We start from the raw sequence: 26,722 nt of genomic DNA, 5'->3' as shown, positions 1-26,722 counted from the left end.
GTGAAGCTGTGAGGAATGCCTGAATGTAGGTGTACGTATGTGCGTCCACATTTAGTGGAGAGAGTGCAGTCATGATCGCGTGATGTTTGACGCGATCAAAGGCTTTGGATAAATCCAAAGCCAGGACTGCCTTGGTGTGGCTTGGAATGAGTGGATCGAAGATGTCATGCGTGATTTGCAACATGGCGTCTTGTGTGGACAAATGGGGGCGGAATCCCACCATGCTGTGAGGGTATAAGTCGTGGTCTGTCATGTGCTGTACGAGCCTTGCTGATACCACATGCTCGAAAAGCTTTCCGAGACACGAGGTTAGCGAGATCGGGCGAAGGTTTTGGAGTGTAAGTGGTTTGTTGGGCTTCGGAATGAAGATTACCTTTGCGTGTCGCCAGGACTGGGGGAGGGTGCCCTCTTTCCAGCACTGGTTGAAGTACTCCATGATGCAAGTAATCGATTCATTGTCCAGATTACGAAGCGTTGTGTTGGTGACCTGGTCAGGGCTGGGCGCGGAATTGGTGCGGAGAGTAATGAGGGCTGCTCTGACCTCCGCCTCTGCTATGTCGGTGTCGAGTTCGGGGTTCGGCTGTCCTGTGTATGAGGGGAGAGGAGATGGTATGCCAGGTGAGGTGCATGTGTCGCGGAGTGTACCCAAGAGAGCATCGGGGTTGTCTATGTGTGTGTGTATGAGCCGCTCGTGCACGCGAGATTTAACTGTGTTTGCCAGCTCGCGTATAAACCCTCACACTGCTCACACGCTTTCACTCGCACATACAACATGCGGCGCGCAGCGACAGTTTTATCGCCCTTGGACTTAATAGGAAACCTCATGTCGGCAGCGACGGCACAAATACGCCTGGAGTGTCCATATAGTTGCTGTTGCAACAAAATGTTGCGCGGTATAGTAAATTGTTGGCGTGATTTTGACTCGCAAGCGGTCAGCGCAGCCGCCGCAGCAATTGTCTCTGTAAAGCGGCTCGCCTGGCTAATGTGTTATCTCGTCACTACCAACGGCGTCGGGCAAACTAATTGTATTATCATTTATGAGCAACATAATGTGCAGACGAATATAGGTGCTAATATAGAATATATATATATTGTGTTGACAAATACAGGTGCTTTATTACGAGCTGTGCCAGATGGATCGCAAGGGCTGTCGGCCTCGGATCCGACAGCCATTTTCCAGCAATCGCCAGCTTGCCTGGCTTGCTCGTTCGCAATGGTCGGCACCGATAAGCAGCACAAGTGGTCCGAGTTCGTGTGCACCACTGGACGCTTAAATGGACATAGTTAAAGAGCAGCCAGATTTGCTCGTTTCATTTCGAGCGTGCCTGGTATAAATAAACCCTGCCAAGCTTAGAGCAGTCTAATGATCTTCTACCAAGACTACATGCCCCCAAGCCTGATGCTGTGCCAACTTTTACCCCATCTTGTGTCCTGCTCCGGAATATGCTTCATTCCCAAAGCGCCCTCGACGAAATTCGTCGAGGGCACAGCTATCAATATGCATACGCATATACCGATAGCTGTCGCTAGCCGTACTTTCAGAGTCGCTGCTTTGTAGTGGATCCACACAAAAGCGGTTGGCCACATGTAACACGGCGGCGACTTCCGCCTGCAGGAAACAGTCGCCAATGGACAAGTAAACGAGGAACAGCGCTTGTCACACTGAGTGAGACAAGCGCTGACTGCCAACAGAAAGTTTATTTGAAGTTCACCGGACATTTATACCTTTTTCAGCGTAGGCATGCGCACACCAGTCGCAAAAACGTCTGTAAATCAGTGACATTATACTCTTTCTTCCAAAAATGTTATTTCCCTTCCCGACAAGGCAAGAGAGGGAGTGCTTACACATATATCTCTTCCTTTCTAATGCGAAAAGCCTCTACCATTTCCCTTTCCCTCTTACCTTTTCCTTTCCCTATGAATTTTGTCTTTTCAAATATGGTGGTGCAGTGACACTTGTTACAGTGTCCGGCTAAACAACTTCCATAGCCATAGCTTCAGGTTACTGCTGTGCTGACGAGCTCTTTCATTGAAGCACTGTCCAGTTTGACCTATACAAGATTTTCCACAGCTGATGAAAACGAGGACAACAATGGCCAGGACATCGTAAAGCGCATGCAGGCGTAGCAGACAACTATCAACACGAAGCTCGCATGCTGGCGAGCACGCGTCACAATTTTGTGGGATCACGTGCCTAGCTGTGTTTACTTCATCAGTCGGCGTTGCATCAGTTTACCTTCCTTCGTGGTTTACATTCCGTCTTTGGCCGATCTCATTTCTCTCTGAAACCGAAATAGGGATTGATCGCTACAAACAAGACTCCAAATAATTACCTGTCACACTCTGAAGCCAATGATGTTTCGTGCAGTGATTATTAGGTTATTAGCTACTTATTGCAGCAGAAAAAACAAGATCGAAAATTTGTGTTAGTACTCCTTTAATTACGATCACAATTTGGCCGCTAAGGCTGACTAAATATGAAACTTTATATCCTTGGCATACGTGCTGCGGCAGCAAGAACGATTTTGCGAGGTGTGGTCTGGCAGAAAATAGCGTAGCCTGCATGCAAATTTGAGTGACGATTGCAGTTGCCATTGGATATTTGTGACCGCAAAGTTTCATGGACGCAAGCATGTCGTTTGTCAGCCTGCTGCACTATCATTCCGGTGAAGTGCGAAATAGATTTAGAACTTCACACGCACAGTGTTTGCCCATTAATCAATGCAGATGTACCAATAGGGGTGCAAAATGTATAAAGAAACCGATGAGCCACACACTGAGCAGACTGTATTACCTTAATCATTCAGTGCGATTTTCCTTCCCGATAGCCCCATAACCAGTTCAAAACGCCTTTAGGTGGCCCACATATACGCAACCACATAACACCTTAATAAAACATTCGTAATGCATTGTATAGCACAAAACGGTTTTTCACTTTCTTGATGCCTCGATAGAATGCCACCAAACCAAGCACATCCACACTCCAATTATGCCAATGCTGAAAGAGATTGTTTAGGCTTGGGTTGTAGGACTAAGTGCTAGCCAACGCAAGTCTGTGGCTATGTGGTTGCCACTGAACACGCACATACTGCTAAATTTTGCAACTTCATTCGAAATTAGTGTTTTGGTGCAGCTCGATGGTTTCACGCAGCACTGCCGCCCCTGCATAAATGTGGACATTTCAGCCAAACAAATTTGTATGCTAAATTACGGAGACATGTACCTCTTGTTCGCATTCGCGGTGATTTAGGAAAACCCTGGTTTTCCAACACACTTCGGAGGCTGTCGGGAAGGAAAAACGTCTGTTTCGTGATGCGAAACGCTCTAAATCTTGTTCAAAGTGGGACAAGTACTTGAAATGCCTGCGCAAATACACTAGCTCTTTGAGACAATCCAAAAAGAAGTTCTTCCACCACGATTTGCCTAACATCATATGTGTCAACCCAAAAAAATTTTGGAATATTCTGAAACCAAACAATAGCTCCAATAACATTTCCTTGACTTATCCTGACAGTTCAAACGTGCCGTTTGATCAGCGGTTAGACGTAATGAACTCATATTTGTCTTCTGTTTTCACTCGTGAGCCTGCACTGAAGGACTTTGATTTGCCCATCCACAGTTTTCCCCTCATGTTTCCCATTACAATTACTTCTCAAGGCATTATGAAACTTATTGATAACCTAAAGATTTCTAGTGCCCCCGGGCCAGATAACATCACTGCTAAGGTACTAAAAGGTACGAAAGCAATTTCCAGTCTAATATTACAAATAATTTTTACCCAGTCCATTACTAATAGTTCACTTCCAAATGACTGGAAGATTAGTAAAGTGGTACCGGTATATAAGTCAGGCAGCCACTCTGATCCATCCAACTATCGCCCCATTTCCCTAACGAGTATTCCCTGTAAACTCCTAGAACATATAATATATTCGCAAATAGCATGTCATCTCGGTGATCATTCCTTTTTTCACAATCAGCATGGTTTCCGGCCTGGTTTGTCATGCGATACACAGCTTTTTGAATTTATTACTGAACTTCACCTGAATTTAGACTCATCACTTCAAACTGACGTCGTATATCTAGACTGCCAAAGCATTTGACTGTGTTCCCCATCAGCGGCTTTTGGCCAAACTTTCATGCCTCGGTCTCGACCCTCTCGCACTCTCATGGATCCGTTGCTTTCTTACTAATCGATTCCAGTACACAGCTATCGGAAATCATTGCTCAACCACTGCTAGCGTCATCTCCGGAGTACCACAGGGGTCCGTCCTCGGTCCCCTTCTCTTTCTCATCTTCATAAACGACCTTCCCAACGGCATATCATCCAATATCTCACTTTTTGCAGATGACTGCGTAATCTACCGTCGCATTACAGACCCAGCCGACCATGCAACGCTCCAAAAAGACTTACATTCATTAGAAACCTGGTGTTCCAACTCTTTAATGAAACTTAACATCTCCAAATGTAAAGTTATGCAGGTATCCCGTAAACACTCTAACAAGAATCACTCATACTTTTTAAACTCTACAGCCCTATCCACCATTGAGTCGTATCGTTATCTCGGTATTACTATTAATAGCAAGTTGACCTGGTCCGACCATATAACAAAATTGGCTACCGACACTAATAAATCACTTGGTTACGTCAGACGTACCCTTGCGCTGTGCCCCTCATCCACAAGAAAACTAGCTTATGAAACTTTTATTCGAAGTAAACTTGACTACGCCTCAGCTATTTGGAGCCCACACCAAGCTTACTTAATATGTTAGAATCAATACAAAATCGTGCCGCTAGATTCATCACTTCCAGATACAGCCGTGAAGAAAGTGTCAGTGTGATTAAATCATCTCTAGGACTCGAACCATTGGTGTTGCGTCGGAAAATTGCGAAACTGTGCCTTTTCCAGCGACTTTATTATAACTTCCCCGAACTGCATGGAAGGCTTCTAATCCCACCAACCCGTACATCTCGTCGCCTTTTTAACTCTTGCAGCATCCAGCGCTTGCATGGTTCAACACTTTCCTTTAATCAATTGTTTTTGCCTAGCGCCATTATAGAGTGGAACAATTTACCAGATAGAGTTGTCAATGAGCGCAACCCCATTATCTTCAAGCAGCTGCTTACTGATCACCTTAAACCCTAACCTTATAATGACTGTACTGTGCCTTCATTCTTTTGTGATTGCTGTCTCACATTGTGACTGTTCTGCTGATTTGCTTTTGCATTCTATTCAGTGTGCCTCTTGGCCTTTTTTTGTTTGTTTGTTTTAATGCGAATCCACAGGCTGAGTCTTGTAAGAAATTGTAACCATATCTTTGTTTCTATCCTTATCTTCTGTAACCCCCCCTTATGTAATACCCCGACAGGGGTCCTTAAGGAAAAATAAATTATGATGATGATGACATTCAATTTTTTATCATGGAAAGCAAGTAGTATATAGCAATATTTTTATTTCTTGTGACACATGTCCCTTATTTTTTCTCACTGCAGATGTGATACGGTTCAATGTGGTAGAGGTATCAAACGTGATACCTGCAGTCACATGAAATAGCCTACTGACAGATTCCAAATGCAGTGCACAAGTTGGCGTCAAATGAGCATGCATGAAGCAAGGAGGAGTCAAAATTACTGTACAGTCGGCATTTTATTGCATGCTAGCCTTCTTGGCAGCCAGTGCAGCCTCCTTCTGCAGGGCTTCATTGGCACGCATCTTTTTCAGGCCTTTCTTGTTGTGCCTCTTGGCAAACCGCATGTTCCGCACAAACTTGGCATCCACCTGCACATGAGTGAGGCCGGCTTAAATGTAGATGCAAACACAGTTACCACGCTTTCACATGCACCATGCAACACTCAAAACAGGAGGTTGGCACAGCATTCTTATAGCCTCATTAAATAGTGATTTCAATTATGTGGTAGAAGACCACATCGGGAACACCAAAAATTGATCTCCACACATCAGGCAACTATGATGTCACCTGAGCAAATGCTGGGAGCACCTTCAGAGCATCCAGTTTCAGCATGGTACCTGACCGATTAGCTCAGCGCTACAATTAACCCTTTGAGGGTCAATGACGTAAATATATGGCGCCGCGAACAAGCCCAAAAGTGGTCAATGCCATATATTTACGGAGGCGTCTGTGCGTTTAAAAAAGCGTGCCACTTCCCTAACGTTTTCTTTTCTGTCATGTGCTGCCACTATGTGGGAATGCAGGGAATTTTTCTCGCACGCCTCCCTCTCTTGGTTTTCGTTGCATGGTTTGTTTTAGCGCTAGTTCTCTCCAGTGCGTCTATATTTACCGCTCGCGCATTGGTGCGCATGCGGGCGGGTGGCGGTTTGGGTTTTGTTTTCGCAGGCGGTTTCGGCTTGTTGCGCTTGCAAAACTGATGGCTACCTCGTTACCAATCGCTCAAAGGGCGGCCGCTTGTTCCTCGCTCGTTTAGTGCTCAGAGGAAGGATGCTGCTGTGCATGTGTTTCTGTTGCTTTTCTTTTTTTGACTCGCGAAAACTAATTGCATCTGTGCGATAAGATGAAGATTGGCGGAAGTTTGTAGCACATTTTGCTTTTTTTGACGGGCACACAACCGCAGTTTTCTTGAGTGCACGCACCTGCGTAGTTCGATGACGGTATGGTGGTACATATTAGTGTGAGAGCAGGAACATTTGAGTCTTGCAAAATATTCTCGTGTGTGCATTTTCAAAGCTTTGAACTATATTAATGCGTCAAACTTTTTATTCTTATCAGTTTTTTTCCTTTTCTACTGTTATTCATCAATGAAGAGTACATATATACCAATGCAAAATATTTTTTTCTCGCTTCACGGTCACCCTAGAAAAATTCAGGTAAATTTTTTTCGAAATAGGTCCCTCAGACGAATTGGAATCTGCAATAAAAAGAAATCGACCCTGGGCAGTCGCATATGGTGAAAAAAAATCGACTCTCAAAGGGTTAAGCCTAATGACTAGCTCAAGGTGCTGAAGCATTCCTGAATTTTGTGCTTCACCTCACTGGAAAAAACACCTTACGGTCCTTTCAATGTAAGCGATGCACCTGTGTGTTGATGAGCTTGGAATAGGCAAGCAACCGACAGGAAAAATGCAGACAGTTTGGTGGCACTCTGAACACAATTTTACACAAATAAATGAAGACTTCACATGCACATGGAACTAACCATGAAGCTACGGGAGCTCATGCAGGTTAAAGAAAACTTACCCCCGTATTCAGAAATGCAACTTAAGTCGAAGCCCATGCTTGACTTGATTTAGATGACGCCTGGCGTTAACATGCCCAAAGATGCTCACTGCGTTTCCTTTGGCGCATTCACGATAGGCGTCACTTAGATCAAGTGAAGCATGGGCTTCAAATTAAGTTGCATTTCTGAATATGGGGGATATTTTAGTCTAGGCCCCAAACCCCATACCAATGCAAATCACTGTAATGGTGACTAATCAAGTGAAAATCCACAAGGGGGAGAAGGATTCAGCAAAAGGAAAGCCAAGTTTGCTCTCATGCGGCCACCAGCAAGCCAGTTAAGCTCAGTTGGTGGCTGAACTAAGACAACCAGCGGGGCCAGGGTTGATCCTTTGACAAGCACAGAATATCCCACTGCGAGGCTTTCTGGCTGATAAACTCCTTTGTAGCTTTGATTATTGCACATTGATATTTGTGCACCTAGAACAAAATTTTGATTAGATAAGGTACCTGCATTACCCTGTGCCAACTGCTAGTCCTACTGCGAGCTCTTGATATCACTGCGACAGTTGAATACGCAAAGAAAAATGCCATAGGCGACCAGTCCCTTGTTGCTTAACCTGAGTGCCTAAATGTTCTTTGAGCTACCATAAGAGTAGCTTGTCATGTTCTGGCCCACAAGGTATTGCGAAGTAGTTTGGCATGTCACTTAAAGCCATTTCAAAATTGTCATGTTCATTCTTAGTGTAGTAGCTTCCACCATGACTGATTTAACACACCCTAGTGAATGCTAAAACAAGTGCATTCAGAAATACAATTTTGCATTTTAAGAAAAGTTTACTGTTTCAGAACTCCAACTAGGGTTTTTATTACATTATTATTTTTTATTATTTATTAAACTATTGATTTATGTGGTTTTACATGCCAAAACCATGACCTGATTATGAGGCCCGCCATAGTGGGGGACTCCAGAAATTTGGACCACCTGGGGTTCTTTAATGTGCACCTAAATCTAGGTACACGGGTGTCTTTGCATTTTGCCCCCATCTAAACGTGGTCGCCATCTCCAGGATTCGATTCCGCGGCCTAGTGCTTAGCAGCCCATAAAAATTTCACATTTTTTATCCACATACACAAGGACAATTTTACATGCAACAATAACTAGCCAGCTAGAATATTCGGGATAGCTTGTCCACACAATAAATGTGTTAATCCTGTTGCCTGCACTCTTCGTTACCATTAGAAAAAATGGAAACATTACCAGCACTATACTAAGGCGTGTGCAAGTATATATTTTTCGGCTCTAAGTGAATAATTAGTGCCTAATAATTTCAAAGCACATAGATTGAATAGTTGTGGCATTTGCATAAAACCTTGGCACAAGATAAAAATGTTTACACATAAAAAAAATAAGTATTACTTGCCAAAAAGGAAACGGGTTCATCTTCAGAGCCAGTTCCTTTTTCAACAGTGCCATTACTCAGACATAAGCAAAAAAGCAATTTCAACATTTCTTACACCTCCAGAAGCAGAGATAATTTGTTTACAGGCTCTTGTTCACTTTTGTGTTTCAGACTACTGAACATATTGTGGTGGTCGAGGCCGTGGGAGCATTTTGCGTTTGCCTGCCGTAATGCTATGTTGCACTAATTCAGTTAGATGCTTTCTATCTACACACGAGCTTAACACGTTCCGTTTTGCATGTGCACAGACGAAAGTTATTTTTTATTATTTATTTGACAGTTCAATCGGGGCGACGGTTTTCTCTGAATTTCAACTTCAGGTGTGGCTTCACAGAAACGTGGCCCATGTCAGGACTTAACCACCTTTAGTGAAAAGTTCACCATCATAATCGCTGAAGAGGTGCAGGGCAATTTGCCCAAAGAGAATGACGTGGCCGATCCGTGCAGTTATTTCTGCACGTTATATGAGGATTGTTTTTTTCTTTTCAGAGTAAGGCGCAGCGACTTATATGTGGAAAAATAGCTATATTCATTCTTTTCAAATGCTAAAATTTGAGCTGAAGCGAATATCGAATAGCCTAATATCTGATCGAAATTTTAAAATATTGAGCATTCACACAAGCCTACGGGCAGTGCCTACTATCATGGCAGCCGAGAGCTCCTGTACCAAGAGAGAGAGAGAATGAAGAGGAAAGACAGGGAGGTTAACCAGATATGAGTCTCCGGTTTGCTACCCTACACTGGGGATGGGGGATAGGGGTTAGAAAGATGACAGAGAGGAAAACACTAAAGAAGAAAAGGGGGAAAAAAACGCGCACACATGGAGACACACACACAAAAGGCGTTCCAGTTAAAGTCGTTCACACAGGCCGGTAGATCGCAAGAAGCGCAATAGCGCTTGCAAAGCCTTCTTCTGTGACAGTAGGTCCTTTTGATGTTGTAGAATTCTTTCTTTCCGATAGCGGTTGGTCGTCCAGTTGGTCAAGTTCGTGGCGAAGGCATGCCCTCTGTGGACTGTACTGCGGGCGGGCGCACAAAATATGGCCAATTGATTCTTCATGGCCGCAGTGGTCACAGGTTGAGGTGCCGGTCATCCCTATGCGGAATGCATAGGCTTTGGTAAAGGCAACGCCCAACCAAAGTCGATATAAAAGCGTGGCGTCTCTACGGCGAAGCTGTGATGGCGCTCAAAGACTTAGTGTGGGATCAAGTGAGTACAGTTGCGTATTTCTTAAATGTGGCTCATTCCATTGCGACACGGTTCACTGCCGAGCAAGTAGGCGGAGCTTCCGTGCCGCGTCAGTTCTAGAAAGAGGAATTGCGACGTGGCGCTCCTCGGTATGGGCTGATCGGGCAGCGTGATCCGCCCGTTCATTGCCGATAATCCCGCAGTGACTTGGAAGCCACTGGAAGGTTATTTCATGGCCTGCATCACTTATATGGTGTAACGTCTCTGTAATATGGAATATTAGTTGTTCGTGCAGTCCGCGTCATAAAGGTAACAGTAGAGACTGCAGTGCCGCCTTCGAATCGCAGAATATTGTCCACTTGTGTGGCGGTTCATCACCAATGTGACGAAGGGCGGTAAAGAGCGCTGCGAGCTCTGCTGCCGTCGATGTTGTCGCGTGGGTGTCTATTTGATTGAATTTGATTGTTGTAGCTTTCGCCGGTATGACGATTGCCGCCGCGGAGCTGCTTGGAAGGACAGATCCATCAGTGTAAATATGCGTAGAGTCACGGTAGTTCTCGTACAAATATAGTAGCGTGAGCTGTCTAAAGGCTGGTGATGACAGATCAGCTTTTTTCGAGATACCAGGTATTGCAACATTGATCTTTGGCTGAGCGAGGCACCATGGAGGGATCGAAGGTCTCGCAGCCGGAGTGAAACAAGCTGGCAATGATTCACCATATGCAGTTATCGTTTGGCTGAAAGATGTGTGTGGTCTGTCCGATGGTAGAGAGGCTAAATGGTGACGAGGAGTCCTGGCTAGATGTCTTATATGGGTCCCAAGTACTTCAATTTCAATGTGGGTCTTGACAAGGTGGTCTCTAGCGATTGCTATCGTAGCCACTGTTGAAGCACTCTGAGGCAGGCCTAGACAGATCCTGAGCACTTGATCCTGTACCAAATTTCTCATGACAGTTGCCTCCTATTGGCTGCCTAAAATGACGCCGTTAACTGTCGGCAGAATACCCTTTTTCCGCTCTTGCAGCAGCCGTGGGAATTTTCACTCCTAACTTATCCACAGCAGTCAGCAATGTCCCGACTGCCATGTGCTTCCAATCACCATACCACAGTTTATGCAAAGTGCCAATAGTGAGACGAATTCAATTCTGAGCCCGCGATCATACATTCCCTGTGTGACCCCAGTATTCTATTGAATTCATCACGACAGTTAATGTGGCTGGCTGCTAGTAGTCAGCTACGTATGTGCGTCTCAATCCGCCCAATTGCAGTGAAGATTATTCTGATGAATTTATCACTGCAGTCACCAACTGCTCGTACAAACTGCCATTTTTGAGTGCATTTGGGATCTAATTTCTTAACCATGATATGAAGCGCTAATATTGATCGAGATATACAATGCAGAGTCCGCAATAAAAAAAGCCATGTGTGACCATAAGCCAACAAACATTGAAACCAAGGATGACATAGGGGAAATTACTTGTACTTACTAAATGAATTAAAGAAACAATAAATTAATGGAAATGAAAGTGGATGAAACAACAACTTCCCGCAGGTGGGGACCGAACCCACAACCTTCGCATTTCACGTGCGATGCTCTACCAATTGAGCTACTGCGGCGCCGTTTTCCCATCCACTTTCTTGGGTATTTATGTTTCCTACTAGAACCCTGGGAGCGTTATCCAGCGCCACCACTCACAAACCTTGGCGGCAGATATGGAACATCCTTTCTGTTGCACGCGTCACGAGTAAGTGATCTTTTTGGGTGTAGGCAACTGGTCAATAAACCCACACGTGCTACCTGAAGGCATCAATGTTGCCGGATTCGAGACCCTCGTTATGCAATGAACAAGAAAGGCATTTAACCGAGGGGCCCGATTTTTATTAAGCGTATCACAAGTCAACAAACATTGACACCAAGGACAACATAGGGGAAATTACTTGTACTTCCTAAATGAATTAAAGAAACGATAAATTAATGGAAATGAAAGTGGATGAAAAAACAACTTGCCGCAGGTGGAGAAAGATTCTTCGCACTGCGCTCATGTGCGACACCAGTATTATTCCACTGAAATTATCAGGACTTTGGCTAACTGCCGACGCCAATTGTCAGAGTCAGCTACGTGCCGATTCTTCTGGTTGCAGCGAGAATCATTGTTTCTTGCGACTTGCTTGGTCTGACATAGCACAGTCAGTGATGTTTGGCCCATCTGCATGGCATGCCATCGTTTCTTGTAACAGTGTAGCATGACAAGCTTGGTCCGAAGTAGAGCGGTTGTCGCAGTTGGGTAGAGCAAATTGGTGAACTACGTAGCGAATTGAGCCTCTTGGCCAGAGAGAGGGTAGAAAAACTGTGCACCCCATGTCACCACAAAAGAGCACCTGTTAAAAAATTTTTCTCCACCTAGTCGACACAGCTCTCCGGTAACGTCATTTAGGGTAGCCAATGGGAGGCGACTTCCGTGAGAATACACACAGACTTACCCCTCGCATAGAAGGCTTGTTTCCCTTCTTGGGCCTCTTGATGCCGTTCCTGTGGTCCTTACGATCTGAAATGCAAGTTCCTTCATTCACAAACAGCACATCCCTTTTGTGTGCCACGAAGAGGAGTCACTGCTGTTCAATTTTCAACAGTGCAAGATGTCCAAAACTACTTACATGGCAACTGCTGCCTCTATACCATTATTAGTTGAATTCTACACTGAACCAGCATGCATGGGCGCTTCGGTACTTTAGTATGTTACGCTGCTCCGTTAACCAACAGCAAACCAGTTGTATGTGTGCTCCTCAATCAACAGTGCAGGCTCCATAGGAAAAATGTACTTACTCTGATTGTGATTGGTGTGGTTCTTGGTCTTTGCCATGGCGGTGCTTCTTCAGTACGGCAACTGCAAAGGAGGCGGGTAAATTCGTCAACGATGCCGTGCTAACCTTCATTTCAATTCCTTCATTTCCACAAGAAGCGGCGACTGGAACTACCGTCTCGCTTTCATTGTTTCAATCGTCAATAGCCACAATTCACAAAAGCCCTTGCTAACTTGCAACCTTACTACGCTGTTAAAATGTGTATTGTTTTTTGTTTTGATACCACCCACTCCTCTCTCTAATGCCTCGGCCATGAGAGAAAAAATTGGAATGAATGAAACAGCTTGCGAGAGCCAAGACCACAACCGCAAGTCGAGTAAACTGTAGTTGTTGAATTACTATTGCTATCGTTTTTGGCACTGCATGGGCCTCAGCTGTACGCCCGCAAGTATGTCCTGTCACACGACTTATGCGCACACTCACTGTACTTAAACGGTCAACCAAATGCGCACAATACCCAGCAGCCACATGGGCAAGCCGGCGATACCTCGATAGCAGTCGCCTGAGCTAAGTGCAGTATGCACGCACGTGGTTGCTAGTTTATGCTGTTATTTCACCGATTTAACGAGCACGCTGACATGTAGGCACGTCATGACCCCACAAGCACGTTCTAACAGTGCGCTTGGGGAACGCCGAGAAGTGCACGTCACTTTAGCACCCGTACCGATTCGCACGCTTCCAGGAAATGGGAAAGCGACGAGGACACTTTTAGGTGCACGAAATAGTGCCAGCAGCCTTCATCGCCAAGTATTTCGGCATCTACTAAATGTACCCGCATATTATCACGCACATAACCACGTATCGGCAGCCGAGACCGCAATCAAAGGTGGTAGCGGATTTATTGTTAAAGTGACATCACGACAGAATGTAACATATGAAAGCCTGATAAATGCTGCAACCAGTGCTTTTTAGGTTACCGGCGGTAAACGAAGGGAACAAGTGGATTAAACTTGATTTCGAATCAAGGTAACATACCTTCGAACGCCGCATGCAAAGCCCACAAACGAAAGGAAAAGACAGTAGCCCTTCTCCTGTAGCTTCGTCTAGACCACGACCTACTCCAGACCTGCACAGATCTCCCTCCTCCAGCACGCCTGGTCTAATTTGCCCCTTTTGCCGCTAGGGAAGGAACGTACGAGCAGAGTGACGCTAGTTATAACCTGTTCGCTGTCGCCTGCTTCTGCGATTTGTTCAGCGTTTGTCTTGCCATTTCGGCAGGCACAAAGCGCTTGCATTGGCGGTAAATGAATAAATTCACAAATATACAAAAAAAGACATATTTGCGAATGCTTTGCGTTTGAATAGTGAAACTAGAAGAGAAGGAGCGGTGCAAGAAATGTAAACAACGAACATATGTGGCCGCTGCAATGCTAGATCGCCGGCATAAATTTGCCTTTCCTAGCCTCCTTAATTAAGAGACTGGAAAAATTGTTTTAAAAAATTCATAGGATAATCTAGCTTTTTTTAGTTTATTACAGACAGCCTAATGTCGTAAATGACATTAGGATTTACTGCTGTGTGCCGTAGTGAAAGGCAGATGATGTGGTAAAAGTATAGTAAAACTATTCACGAGTAAGTCCTCCGCCCGATATGTGCAATAGGCTGATCGATTCTGTTTCAAGGGAAGGTGAGCATATCTTCTTTTTAATATCGTTGCATGTCTAGCTCAGTAGAAAGCTTGCAAAAAATTAAGCGATCCCAGTGCTTTAAAACGTGCTGCACTGCAGGCCTTAAATCGTGTCACGGAACTCTTTTCAAACGGTAAAGATAGCTTTTCTGCGTGGTACGGCGGCAGCATAACGGTGGTGCTTGAGTACGCAGTGAAGCTGTGTGCATAATTCACTTTTTGAACTCGCGACGCATTCACGGAGAACTTTAAAGAGTTAAAATGAGTGGTAATCGTTCTGTCGTCGAACATTACGGTGGCTTCAAGTTTCTAAAGAGCGCAGAAGCGAATTTTACAACGTGTACAATGAAACTGTTGCGTATGTTGCGAACTCTATGCACAATGTTATTTACAATAATCTGCTTGAAAAAGGCAATAAGAGCGGCTATTTGACGCTATTTTAGAGAGCAGCGGACTACACGCTCCGACATATTTTAGGTACGGGCAGTCAACTTTTGGAGCCAAGTGACCGATCAAAGCCTTGTGACATCACTGTCACTGTGTTAGCAAAAATCATCAACTAGAGAAGCAGTTCGTCACAACACAACAGCTGCCGTACTAATTACAATGCCGCACAGCCGCCCACCGCGTAGCAGACGATAGATGGATGGATGGATGTTATGAGCGTCCCCTTTGGAACGGGGCGGTGGGTTGCGACATCAAGCTCTTGCTACTATGCTGCCTAATATCCTGCCTAGGTTAACCAATGAAAAAAGAAAAAAAAAACAAAACACTATGAACTACCACGTCCAAACTTTCTGATCCCCTATTGCGACCTGTGCTTTTGTACGTCTCCGTCTTTTGTCGTTTCCCTACTTTTCTTCCACCAGTCCTCGAATCGCCTCTTACTAATGTCTATTGCGGACCTGTTTGCTTTACCACTGCTCCCGCTGAACCCAAGGGCTTCAAGGAGGCCCGTCGAGTCCTGATTGTACCCCTGATTTAATGCAAACAACCGCATTCCCAAAAGTAACTCCTGGAACCATTACCCCTTTCCACATACCTCGGAGGACCTCGTACCCATTGTATCCCCATAGCACTCTGTGCTTCATTATGGCTGCATTTCTCTTCCCCTTGACTGTTATGGTTTTTTCCTGTGTTTCCATATATCCATTATTGCCTTCGTTTATCCATATACCAAGGTATTTATATTCTGTTACCCGAGGTATTTCTTGGCCCTGTATCTCCACTGTCTGTTCACTGTTTTCATTGAATACCATAACACCTGATTTTCTAACACTAAATTTCAAACCTAAATTGTTGCCTTCCTGTCCACAGATATTAGCCAGACGTTGCAAATCACTTTGCTTGTTAGCGAGCAACACAATATTGTCGTCCGCATAAAATAAACCTGGGAGTTGCTGCTCTATTACTGTACCTGCCTGTTTGTATGAGAGATTAAACCCGATATTACTTCCTTCTAGCGCCCTCTCCATCCTCACCATGTACATCATAAACAGCAGCGGGGATAAACGGCAGCCCTGCCTCATTCCCTTGTTGATATGAACTTTCTCCGCGCTCCTCTTCCCTTCCCATTCAACGCAAACGGTATTTTCTAGGTAAATCTCTCTCAAAAGCTGTAGACAATCGTTACCTAAGCCTTCCGCTTCCAGAATATCCCACAAAATGTTGCGGTCTACGTTGTCGTAGGCTCCTGTAATGTCCAAAAAGGCCACATACAACGGTCTGCTTTCTGCTTTTGATATTTCAATACACTGAGTAAGAACAAACAAGTTATCACCCAAACGCCTACCTATTCTAAAGCCATTCTGAAGCTCTCCCAAAATGCCATTATTCTCTCCCCATGCTTGAAGCTTTAATTTGATTGCAGTGCATTGCTAGCCTGTATATTACCGATGTAATGGTCAACGGTCTATACGAGTGAATTCTGTCTTTCTCCCCCTTACCTAGTATAAATTAAATTCATTCTACTTTGTCGCCAACTGTCTGGTATTCGTCTATCTTTTAAAGTTTTTTCCACTGCTTTCACCAGAGCTTCCTTACTTTTTGGTCCCAGCTCATTTATCAGCCTAACGGGAACCTCGTCTAGCCCTGTGGCTGTGCGCTTAGGAATTTTCTCTTCCGCTTTCTTCCAGTCTAAATTTGTCAGCACCAGCTCCTTTTCCACTTGGGTCTCTTTCATGCTCTTTTTTTTCTTCAAGTACAACCTCGTCCTTGCCTTGGAAAGATTCGACTGTTACTTTTTGGATGTAATTTATTGTCGCTTCTCCTTCCAGTCTGTTTTCATCGTCGTCTAGGATATGTTGTTGTATTGTTGTTGACTTCCTGCCTAATAATTTTATGTGATTCCAAATTATTCTAGGCGCGGCCTTCTTTTTCTCACGTATTTCTGACAACCAACGTTCACTTTCACCTTTTAATTTTGCTTGCACCAGTATTTGAACCATAGACTTTTTCTCCCGGTATATTTCCCATTTACTGGTTACTTCATGCATCCTGTGGCAACTGCGCCTTCTTTGCCTGCCTGTGCTAGGGTGGCTAGAAGGGGAAGTGTGAATACCGGCGGCGCTTTCCTTCGGGCGCGCGTGACCCCCTTGCGCACCGATGCCACCAGGGGGAACGTGGCGCTGCTGCTCGCGGCGTGGTATTACGGCGTGGTACTCCCGCACTGGCCTGCGCCCTCCGCTGTCAGTTGGTCAATGAGTTGGTCTCGTCGCCTGCTTTGGAGTGTTCCTCCCGATATTCCGTCATTCGAGAACGAGATGCTGTGGACCACCAAAGTTATGTTGAGCACCGCAGCGACGCACGGCTAGTTTATTACATTGCAGGTTATGTGGCGAGAAGACTTGTTTTGCCCACACATTGTGAAGACTGCGAAGCACCATAAAGGCAATATCCCCAGAGAGCTTCCACCAGAGGCAACGAAAGAGTGGGACCTTGAGGGCCTTTTATATCCGTCAGAATCGTTCTATAAGCTGGACAATGCCCTTGAAAACAAACTCACTCGTTTATTCAGTGTAACACCCGCCGTGGTTGCTCAGTGGCTATGGTGTTGGGCTGCTGAGCACGAGGTCGTGGGATCGAATCCAGGCCACGGCGGCCGCATCTCCATGGGGGCGAAATGTGAAAACACCCGTGTACTTAGATCTAGGTGCACGTTAAAGAAGCCCAGGTGGTCAAAATTTCCGGAGCCCTCCACTACGGCGTGCCTCATAATCAGAAAGTGGTTTTGGCACGTAGAACCCCATAATTTTTAATTCAGTGTAACACGCTAGCATGCCAAAGCTGTGGCCGAGATTTTGCAGTCAATTGGTTAAATGTTAAAGATTGGTTGCCTAGACCATTCTGCTACCCTGACAGCCTCAGTTATACGTTTTTATTGCCTCACAAGGATTCACTTTGTGCTTAAAGGTGTCAATCAGCAGAGCAGTGAGAAGAAACGGAAAACACTGAAACAATGTGTGTTGTATATTTTTTTGCTCACTTGTTAATAAACGATTTCATGACCAGATCTGTTGCTTCACTGTCTGCAATCATAGTAAGTTCCTTATATGAGCATCAAAATGACATGCTACGGGTCTGCAAGCGCAGACAAAAAGTGGTTTGTAAGTACGTCCAGACTTTATCAGGTAATGTCTGCAGTTTACAGGTCTTACGGCACGCAAAGGGTGATTGACTGCTGATCTCGAGGACGACGACCGCATTTTCAGGGAGGCGATATGCAAGGCGCCCGTGTGCCGTATGATGTCAGTGCGCGTTAAAGAACCCGAAGTGGTCGAAATTATTTCGAAGCCCCCACTAGCTCTTAACACCCAAAGCCAGCTCACGAAATGCGCACAGACAAAACGCGTTTTAATCGCGATACAGTGCGAACTGGGCCCGTAAAATTTCACAGGAGTAATGATTTGGGCTGACATAACATTGTTTTCATGATAAAGATTCATTCTATGACGCTCGCAGAAAGCGCGCGATACCCGAAACGGGCTCACTTTCACTTCGCTGGTAGAGATGCAGCCGACGCGAGGCTGGCGAGGCGCTCATTTCGGCTGTGTGCTTACCCCGCCTTTTACCCCGCCTTGGTCAACAGCGCCGCCCCGCGGCATCGGTGCGCTGTGGGGTCACGTTTGCGCCGCCGGTACTCACACCTCCCCTTCTTCTAGCCACCCTACCTGTGCTCTCGAGATGCTTTCAGCTGTCGTTCGGCGATCGCTTCTCGTATCTCCTTGTTCCACCAGCTTTTCGGTTTCTTTTTTCCTTTCCAATCAACATGTTGTTTCTCTTTCCGTATTTCTGTCGTTATTACACTTAGAAGCTCACCATATTCCCACTCCTTACTCGGCCACTTGCCAAGTTCTTCCTCCACTCTAGTGACCATATTTGCTATTTGTTCAGCGTTCAAATTTGGACTGGCCATTTTGCTCTCCTTGCTCCCTTTCCCAACTACATATCCCATTTTCAATATGATGCGTTTATGGTCACTCCCAAAGCTGTTAAACCCTTCCTCATCGATGACCATTTCTCTCAACTTATCATGAATTCCTTCTGTCATCAGACACTAATCAATGGTCGATTGCCGGTTTCCCACTTCCCACGTGATCTGTTCTTCACACTTAGGCCCTGTATTCACGATCACGAGGTTCTGTTGCTCACAAAGGTCCAGCATTGACTTCCCGTTATTGTCGGTATAGCCATCTAAATCCTGTATGTGGGCATTCATGTCACCTAATAGGACAACCTCAGCACCATTCCCGAAACCCGTAATATCAGCGCTTATGCATTCCACTAACTCTTTATTCTTCTCTGTGCAATTTTTTCCGGTCCACAAATACGTTACTCCCAGCCAAGTTTCTTTCCCACTCATTGTACCTGATAACCAAAGATGCTCTTGACATTGTGAATTTACTCTTTTCCATTTGGCTCCCTGATGAATGAGCATTCCAAACGATGGATGGATGGATGGATGTTATGAGCGTCCCCTTTGGAACGGGGCGGTGGCTTGCGCCACCAAGCTCTTGCTACTATGCTGCTTAATATCCTACCTATAATAATATACTACCCTAATATCCTACCCTAATAATATCCTACCTAAAAAACCCCACTATGAACTACCACGTCCAAATTTTCTGATACCCTATTGCGAACTGTGCTTTTGTACGTCTCCGTCTTTTGTCGTTTCCCTACTTTTCTTCCACCAATCCTCCAATCGCCTCTTACTGATGTCTATTGCGGACCTGTTTGCTTTACCACTGCTCCCGCTGAACCCAAGGGCTTCAAGGAGGCCAGTGCCTAAATCGACCGCTGGATAGACTGGATTGTACCCCTGATTTAAAGCAAACAACCGCATTTCCAAAAGTAAGTCCTGGAACCATTACCCCTTTCCACATACCTCGGAGGACCTCGTACCTATTGTATCCCCATAGCGCTCTGTGCTTCATTATGGCTGCATTTCTCTTCCCCTTGACTGTTATGGTTTTTTCCTGTGTTTCCATATATCCGTTGCCTTCGTTTATCCATATACCAAGGTATTTATATTCTGTTACCCGAGGTATTTCTTGGCCCTGTATCTCCACTGTCTGTTCACTGTTTTCATTGAATACAATAACACCTGATTTTCTAACACTAAATTTCAAACCTAACTTGTTGCCTTCCTGTCCACAGATAATAGCCAGACGTTGCAAATCACTTTGCTTGTTTGCGAGCAACACAATGTCGTCCGCATAAAATAAACCTGGGAGTTGCTGCTCTATTACTGTACCTGCCTGTTTGTATGAGAGATTAAACCCGATATTACTTCCTTCTAGCGCCCTCTCCATCCTCACCATGTACACGGTCGTCCACTTCCAATTTGAACACGGCTCCGGGCGGCCGGCGAGGCCTGCGCTCCGCGGAACGCCGCTCGTGGGCGCCGGGGTAACTAACGCGCCGGCGCACTGGCAGCCACAGGCGTGGCCTCAGCCGCGTCGTCTAGTGTGTGCTGGCGCGCTGTAGCAGACGACACAGCTGAGGCCACACCTGTGGCTGCCAGTGCGCCGACGCGTTAGTTACCCCGGCGCCCACGAGCGGCGCTCCGCGGAGCGCCGGCCTCGCCGGCCGCCCGGAGCCATGTTCAAATTGGAAGTGGACGACCGTGTACATCATAAACAGCAGCGGGGATAAAGGGCACCCCTGCATGCCTCAGTCCCTTGTTGATATGAACTTTCTCCGCGCTCCTCATCCCTTCCCATTCAACGCAAACAGTATTTTCTAGGTAAATCTCTCTCAAAAGCTGTATACAATCGTTACCTAAGCCTTCCCCTTCCAGAATATCCCACAAAATGCTGCGGTCTACGTTGTCGTATGCTCCTGTAATGTCCAAAAAGGCCACATACAACGGTCTGCTTTCTGCTTTTGATATTTCAATACACTGTGTAAGAACAAACAAGTTATCATCCAAACGCCTACCTATTCTAAAGCCATTCTGAAGCTCTCCCAAAATGCCATTATTTTCTGCCCATGCTTGAAGCTTTAATTTGATTGCCTGCATTGCTAGCCTGTATATTACCGATGTAATGGCCAACGGTCTATACGAGTGAATTCTGTCTTTCTCCCCCTTACCTTTATAAATTAAATTCATTCTACTTTGTCGCCAACTGTCTGGTATTCGTCTATCTTTTAAAGTTTTTTCAACTGCTTTCACGAGAGCTACCTTACTTTTTGGTCCCAGTTCATTTATCAGCCTAACGGGAACCTCGTCTAGCCACAGAACACCTATACAAACTTAGAGAAGGGAAACTGTACCTTCCACAGTGCTACGGAAATAAGCGTAGCGGTGGCGTAGTGAACTAAAGTATGTGACCACAGGTGGCGCTGTACAAAAGGAAACGGAAACGGGGTTTTGCACACGCTTCACCAGGTTTGCACACGCCACGGAGGAAGGAAACTAAGGAGAGGCCCTGACGTCACTCTTTGTGAAGCAAAAGTGAAGCCGGAAGTTGGCGTTGCTCATGGCGATGCCCCGCCTTTTGTGCCACCCTCCTCTCTTGTTTACATCTTTCGCGAAACCACGCCGCGCTGCGCGTGGTTTCGCACGCGGAGCGCGCGCGCTCGCGCAACATCCGGCAGAGCACGGTGCAGGTAACACAGCGCAACAAGACACGGTGACTAACGCAAACCCGTCCACACAGCGCCTTTGCCACGGCACGAAACCTACCAGAGCAACACGTGTGCGCGCTCAAAAAAATCAGAACAACGCCGCCATTGTGGCCCAAAAGGCGTGGCCATGCAGCAAAAAAAATAAAAAAGCAGCAAAAGAAACGAGAACCTATACGTCATTTCCGCCACACTTTTCTCCTAGCGCGCGGAGGGGGTAGGGCCTCTCGTTAGTTTCCTTCCTCCGTGGCACACGCTTTACCAGGTGTTCTGTGGCTTTACTGGGTTTCTGGCTACTGCGCCTCGATCGTGCTCCCGCCAGTTTAGTTGCTGTGTAGCAAACGTAGCGCCTACATATTTATGTAGGCGCTACGTTTGCCACACAGCAACCAAACTGGCAGGAGCACGATCGAGGCGCAGCAGAATACATGTAGCGCTGAGTCATATCGAGTTAAGGCACACTCTGAACTGACTTTTAAGGGCATCCCGAGCGGTTTTTCGTTTATTACGCCGCCGTTACCCTGAGTTAAATTGTGCCGCCGCGCTCCAGCTGTTGCATTTCGTGTAGGGCTACTGACAGAATGCGGTTTCCAGGTGGCACGATGGCCTCAACTGGAATAAACGCACACGACACCAAAGATTGAGTAAGCCTGAAAATATTTTATTTGCATTTTACAAGTACAACAAAAAGCACACGTCTACGCATCCACACAAACGCGGATACATAGTCAAGAACATAGTCAAGAAATGGCTCATTAATAAGGATAGCACAAACGCACAAGAAAGAAGACCTAAGCTACAAAACGTACGGTCGGCTGCTAAGTATAATAATTTCCCTGTCACCGCGCGTCACTTTTATACAGCATCTTTACAGCACTACCAGGCCGGGTAGTTTGGCGGAAAGAACGCAACAGCTTATACGGCCGTCAGCTGCCTCTTCCTTACGGGTGTCATAATTATCCTAATCTCCGCATCAACGTCGTGCAAGTTCGCATACAGGTATCTGTATCTGAACCATATGTGCCAGCTTAATACACGTGTAGTAAAATTATGATAACCACTGCGTCTTATCAAACGTATTGGTTTTGCAAATGCGCATTACAGCTGACGGAACGACATACTGTAAGTGAAGCACAAGAGAACAAGGACAAAAGGAGGATACAACACTTGAAGAAATGAAGAATTAGTAGGCATACAGCAAACAAGCGATGACGGAGAACACACAATGATGCATCGGGTGTTCTGCGACATCGGTTTGCGTACTTACGGTGTTATGGAGATCAACGGCATAAAAACGTACCTTCAAGCGTACTCCCTCAACCTCCGCCGCATTCATTATGATAGTCAACGCCTAAACAAAATGAGGCACTATTCTTTGCCAAGAGTAGACCTTCTTACAGCAAGTCTATGTAATGACTCGCAGACGAAACCAGCATGCTTTCGAAAATGTTTTACCGCCGTAGTATTCGAACGCCAACGGCCAGGAAACACATCGATACCAATAGGCTGTCGGCTGTCGGTGGTTAATCGAGCACAAAAACCTTGACGCTATGACTAAAAAGCAGCTTCAACAATCAAATTAAAAGAAAATCAACTGCCTATTTGCCTGAGGTAAAAAAAGCATCCTTAGACACCTCGATTGTTCATGTCAATGGTTTGTGCAAATTAAAAAATTCAGCATGTTCAGCGCCCCTAGCAGAGAAAGCACAAATCAAACTATTCGACCAAATTACAGTAGCTCCACTTGCGCGCTTACGCTGAAACGCGCCTCGATTGATTTTTCGCCCTCTGTGGCCATTTGTTGAACTTGAGAGTGTGCGGGGCCTGGTCTAGCCCTGTGGCTGTGCGCTTAGGAATTTTCTCTTCCGCTTTCTTCCAGTTTCAAACTCTATGGTCTAAACCATACAGTTTCTAAATAAATACCCTAGAGGGAAACGTGGCGCTAGTGTCTACGGGAGTTCTCATAAGCGTTGCCTCAACCTACATGGGAATGATCATGGGAATGATGGGAAGTACAGGCTTCGGATTGACTCCAATCTTTAGACTAGTGGCGTTTGCTTGCGGCGCGGTAAACGAAACTATACTCAAATATTATCGCTCAAAATATAATTTTATTTTGTAATATGTGATATAATTTACAACATGTTACATAAACTTTGTATGACTTTGAGATGGAAGCACGGTTTACTATGGTTTATCACCTGGACGCACCAGGGTATGCATTCTTGTGCGATTCAGTTCCTGATTTAACGCCAAAAAATAATCATTTATTTATTTTTGCAACAGCAATAACAACCGCGCATGTACTCATATAAAAATACTCATCAAATATTTATGGAAATAAAAATGTTGTATTGCGAGAAGGTGTTGCGCTCTTGAGAGGAATGCTACAAGTGTCGTCTGCTACGACGCCTGCTCGCTGCAAACGCGAGACTTTTCTCACAGACGACAGGCACTTGCGAACTCTCTCGCTCTTTCGAAAGGCTGCGTCGGCTGTCACGATTGCTGAACGTCTTCAAGTACTTTTAAGCACTTCTGCTGCAGTGCTATCTAGAATGTTAGTGGCCTCCTACGAGTATGCTTCATCATATTTTATATTGACGTACCGCTTCCCAAGCGTTATGGCGTGACTTTGCACTTACACATCTTGCGACACTAGACTACAGCCAGGAAGCAGCAACCTTTTCTACCACAAGTAAGTTTGTGTTCTCAAAGTCCTAAAAAACGCATTTCAATGACTACATAAACGAGCAATGCATACTGAAGCCTTGAATAAAGTTTGATTGTCAAGCCACTAGAAGTACAACTGTCTGTGTTTTGTATCAGTAGTGCCTTCTTTTTCCTATTCTGAAGTTTCATAAAGCATGTAACGCTACAGCGCCAAAACAAACCCAGGTCCAAACGCTCACAGCATGTTCTTTCAACATTTACGATGCCGTCGCTTTCTCGTCAGGGCTTCGACACCACACCGCGACAAAAACATCATCTCAGCCGCTGGCCCAGCGCGCTATCACCACTTCTAGCAACATAACAAAAGCAGAGAGCTTTGCGTTGCACTGTCGCATTAGGCAATTGCGCTTGGAGCGAAACCAAAACTGCCAAAAATGCTTGTAGACTAGTTCGCCAGTCAACAGAATGCCAATCCGAAGCCTGTACTTCCCGTCGGAAAGGTATTAAAGGCATAGAGTTTCTCACTACATTACCTAGAGGGAAATCTGGCGCTGCTGCGCTGTGTTTTAGCACAACGCCCCCTTTAAAAAGATGCCTGCCGCGTGCGCCGAAAACCTGCTGCCCTTACCTTTCCTCTTTTCCTACTTTCCACTCGAGGCGGTATATAGCTAGCGATCGTTGCGGTGGTCGCTTGCAACACATGCGCGCATGCGCACATCACCGCATGGCAGCGCAGCCGGCGCGGCCGCCGCTACCGCCGCGACACCACACCGCCCCAATGCCGCCCCAGTCCAAAGCCACCTAGAATTCTAGGTGGCTTTGCCCAGTTCCCTTGGCGGAGATAGGGACGTAAGTGGCGCCATCTCTTGACAACTGACCGCAACTCAAGGCGCGACGGCCACAGTGGGTAAGCGAGCGACGCCGCAGGCATCTTTCTAGAGGAGGCGTTGTTTATTATTAGCAGCATAGGGAGTGACCATAAACGCATCATTTTGAAATTGGGATATGTAGTTGGGAAAGAGAACAAGGAAAGCACGATGGCCAGTCCAAATTTGAACGCTGAACAAATAGCAAATATAGTCACCAGAGTTGAGGAAGAACTTGGCAAGTGGCCAAGTAAGGAGTGGGAATATGGTGAGCTTCTAAGTGTAATAACGACAGAAATACGGAAAGAGAAACAACATGTTCGTTGGAAAGGAAAAAAAGAAACCGAAAAGCTGGTGGAACAAGGAGATACGAGAAGCGATCGCCGAACGACAGAAAGCATCTCGAGAGCACAGGCAGGCAAAGAAGGCGCAGTTGCCACAGGATGAAGTAACTAGTAAATGGGAAATATACCGGGAGAAAAAGTCTGTGGTTCAAATACTGGTGCAAGCAAAATTAAAAGGGGAAAGTGAACGTTGGTTGTCTTGCGTTGCTGTGTTGCTCGCTAACAAGCAAAGTGATTTGCAACGTCTGGCTAATATCTGTGGACAGGAAGGCAACAATTTAGGTTTGAAATTTAGTGTTAGAAAATCAGGTGTTATGGTATTCAATGAAAACAGTGGACAGTGGCAAGAAATACGATCGGGTAACAGAATATAAATACCTTGGTATATGGATAAACGAAGGCAATAATGGATATATGGAAATCACAGGAAAAAACCATAACAGTCAAGGGGAAGAGAAATGCAGCCATAATGAAGCACAGAGTGCTATGGGGATACAATGGGTACGAGGTCCTCCGAGGTATGTGGAAAGGGGTAATGGTTCCAGGACTTACTTTTGGGAATGTGGTTGTTTGCTTTAAATCAGGGGTACAATCAGGACTCGACGGGAACCAAAGGTCAGTGGGTCGCCTCGCATTGCGCGCTCACGGGAAGACCACAAATGAAGCTGTGCGGGGGGGCTGGACTAGTTTTGAAGTGAGGGAAGCTCGCAGTAAAATTGAGTATGAAGAATGGCTGAGGAATATGGAGGAAAGTAAATGGGCTGGGAGAGTGTTCAGGTATCTGTACAGGCAAAACATTGATTCACAGTGGAGGAAAAGAACTAGGAAGCTTACGAGCAAGTATGTAGACTGTAGGGTGGGCAACACAGCAACAAAGACGGTCAAGCGGAAAGTCAGAGAGGCTGAAATAATCTCATGGGTGGCGGCAATGGAAAGGAAACCTGCCATGAGTAACTACTTAAGAGGAAAAAACGAAATCAGGAAAGAAACCATTTATGATAACTCAAAGGGAAGCTCATTACTTTTCGAAGCGAGATCGGTATGCCTTAGAACACGCACCTATAAAGCGAGATATAAGAAGGAAGAAGAAGCATGTGCTTGCTGCGGTAAAGCTAGGGAAACGACGGAGCATATTAGAATGTGAATACGTCTACCCAGCGGCCGGTCGATTTAGGCACCACTAGCCTCCTTGAAGCCCTTGGGTTCAGCGGGAGCAGTGGTAAAGCAACCAGGTCCGCAATAGACCTCAGACTCTGCCCAGGCGGCGCTGCGGAAAAGCCCGTCACCAGCGCCCCCATCGCAGCCTTGGCGCAAACTGAATAGTGCAAGGAGAGCTGTCCGCAAGGGAAGGCGCATAGGCCACAATGGACCTTTCTCTTTCG

General features: G+C 45.8%; 1 protein-coding gene, 1 long non-coding RNA gene and 1 other non-coding gene across 3 annotated transcripts; 1 reads left to right on the top strand and 2 right to left on the bottom strand.

Annotated features, from left to right (window-relative positions):
* The first annotated feature begins 529 nt into the window (after positions 1–529).
* On the top strand, positions 530–1,353 carry LOC129383740 (uncharacterized). The gene is made up of 2 exons (XR_008611605.2): positions 530–618; positions 1,110–1,353. It is a non-coding gene; the product is annotated as an uncharacterized lncRNA (long non-coding RNA).
* Positions 1,354–5,626: 4,273 nt separating this feature from the next.
* Positions 5,627–13,786, bottom strand: RpL29 (ribosomal protein L29). Its single transcript, XM_050175273.3, has 4 exons — positions 13,681–13,786; positions 12,668–12,728; positions 12,325–12,389; positions 5,627–5,777 (listed from the first exon to the last, which is right to left on the bottom strand). Exons 2-4 carry the CDS (start codon positions 12,702–12,704, stop codon positions 5,646–5,648), a joined length of 234 nt encoding a protein of 77 aa, XP_050031230.1. The 5' UTR covers positions 12,705–12,728; positions 13,681–13,786; the 3' UTR covers positions 5,627–5,645.
* TRNAS-UGA (transfer RNA serine (anticodon UGA)) lies at positions 11,388–11,460 on the bottom strand. The gene has a single exon. It is a non-coding gene; the product is annotated as a tRNA-Ser (tRNA).
* Positions 13,787–26,722: the final 12,936 nt, after the last annotated feature.

This window comes from Dermacentor andersoni, chromosome 9 (assembly GCF_023375885.2).
Source record: "Dermacentor andersoni chromosome 9, qqDerAnde1_hic_scaffold, whole genome shotgun sequence".
Lineage (NCBI taxonomy): Eukaryota > Metazoa > Arthropoda > Arachnida > Ixodida > Ixodidae > Dermacentor > Dermacentor andersoni.
This window is presented reverse-complemented; position numbering and strand designations above follow the sequence as displayed.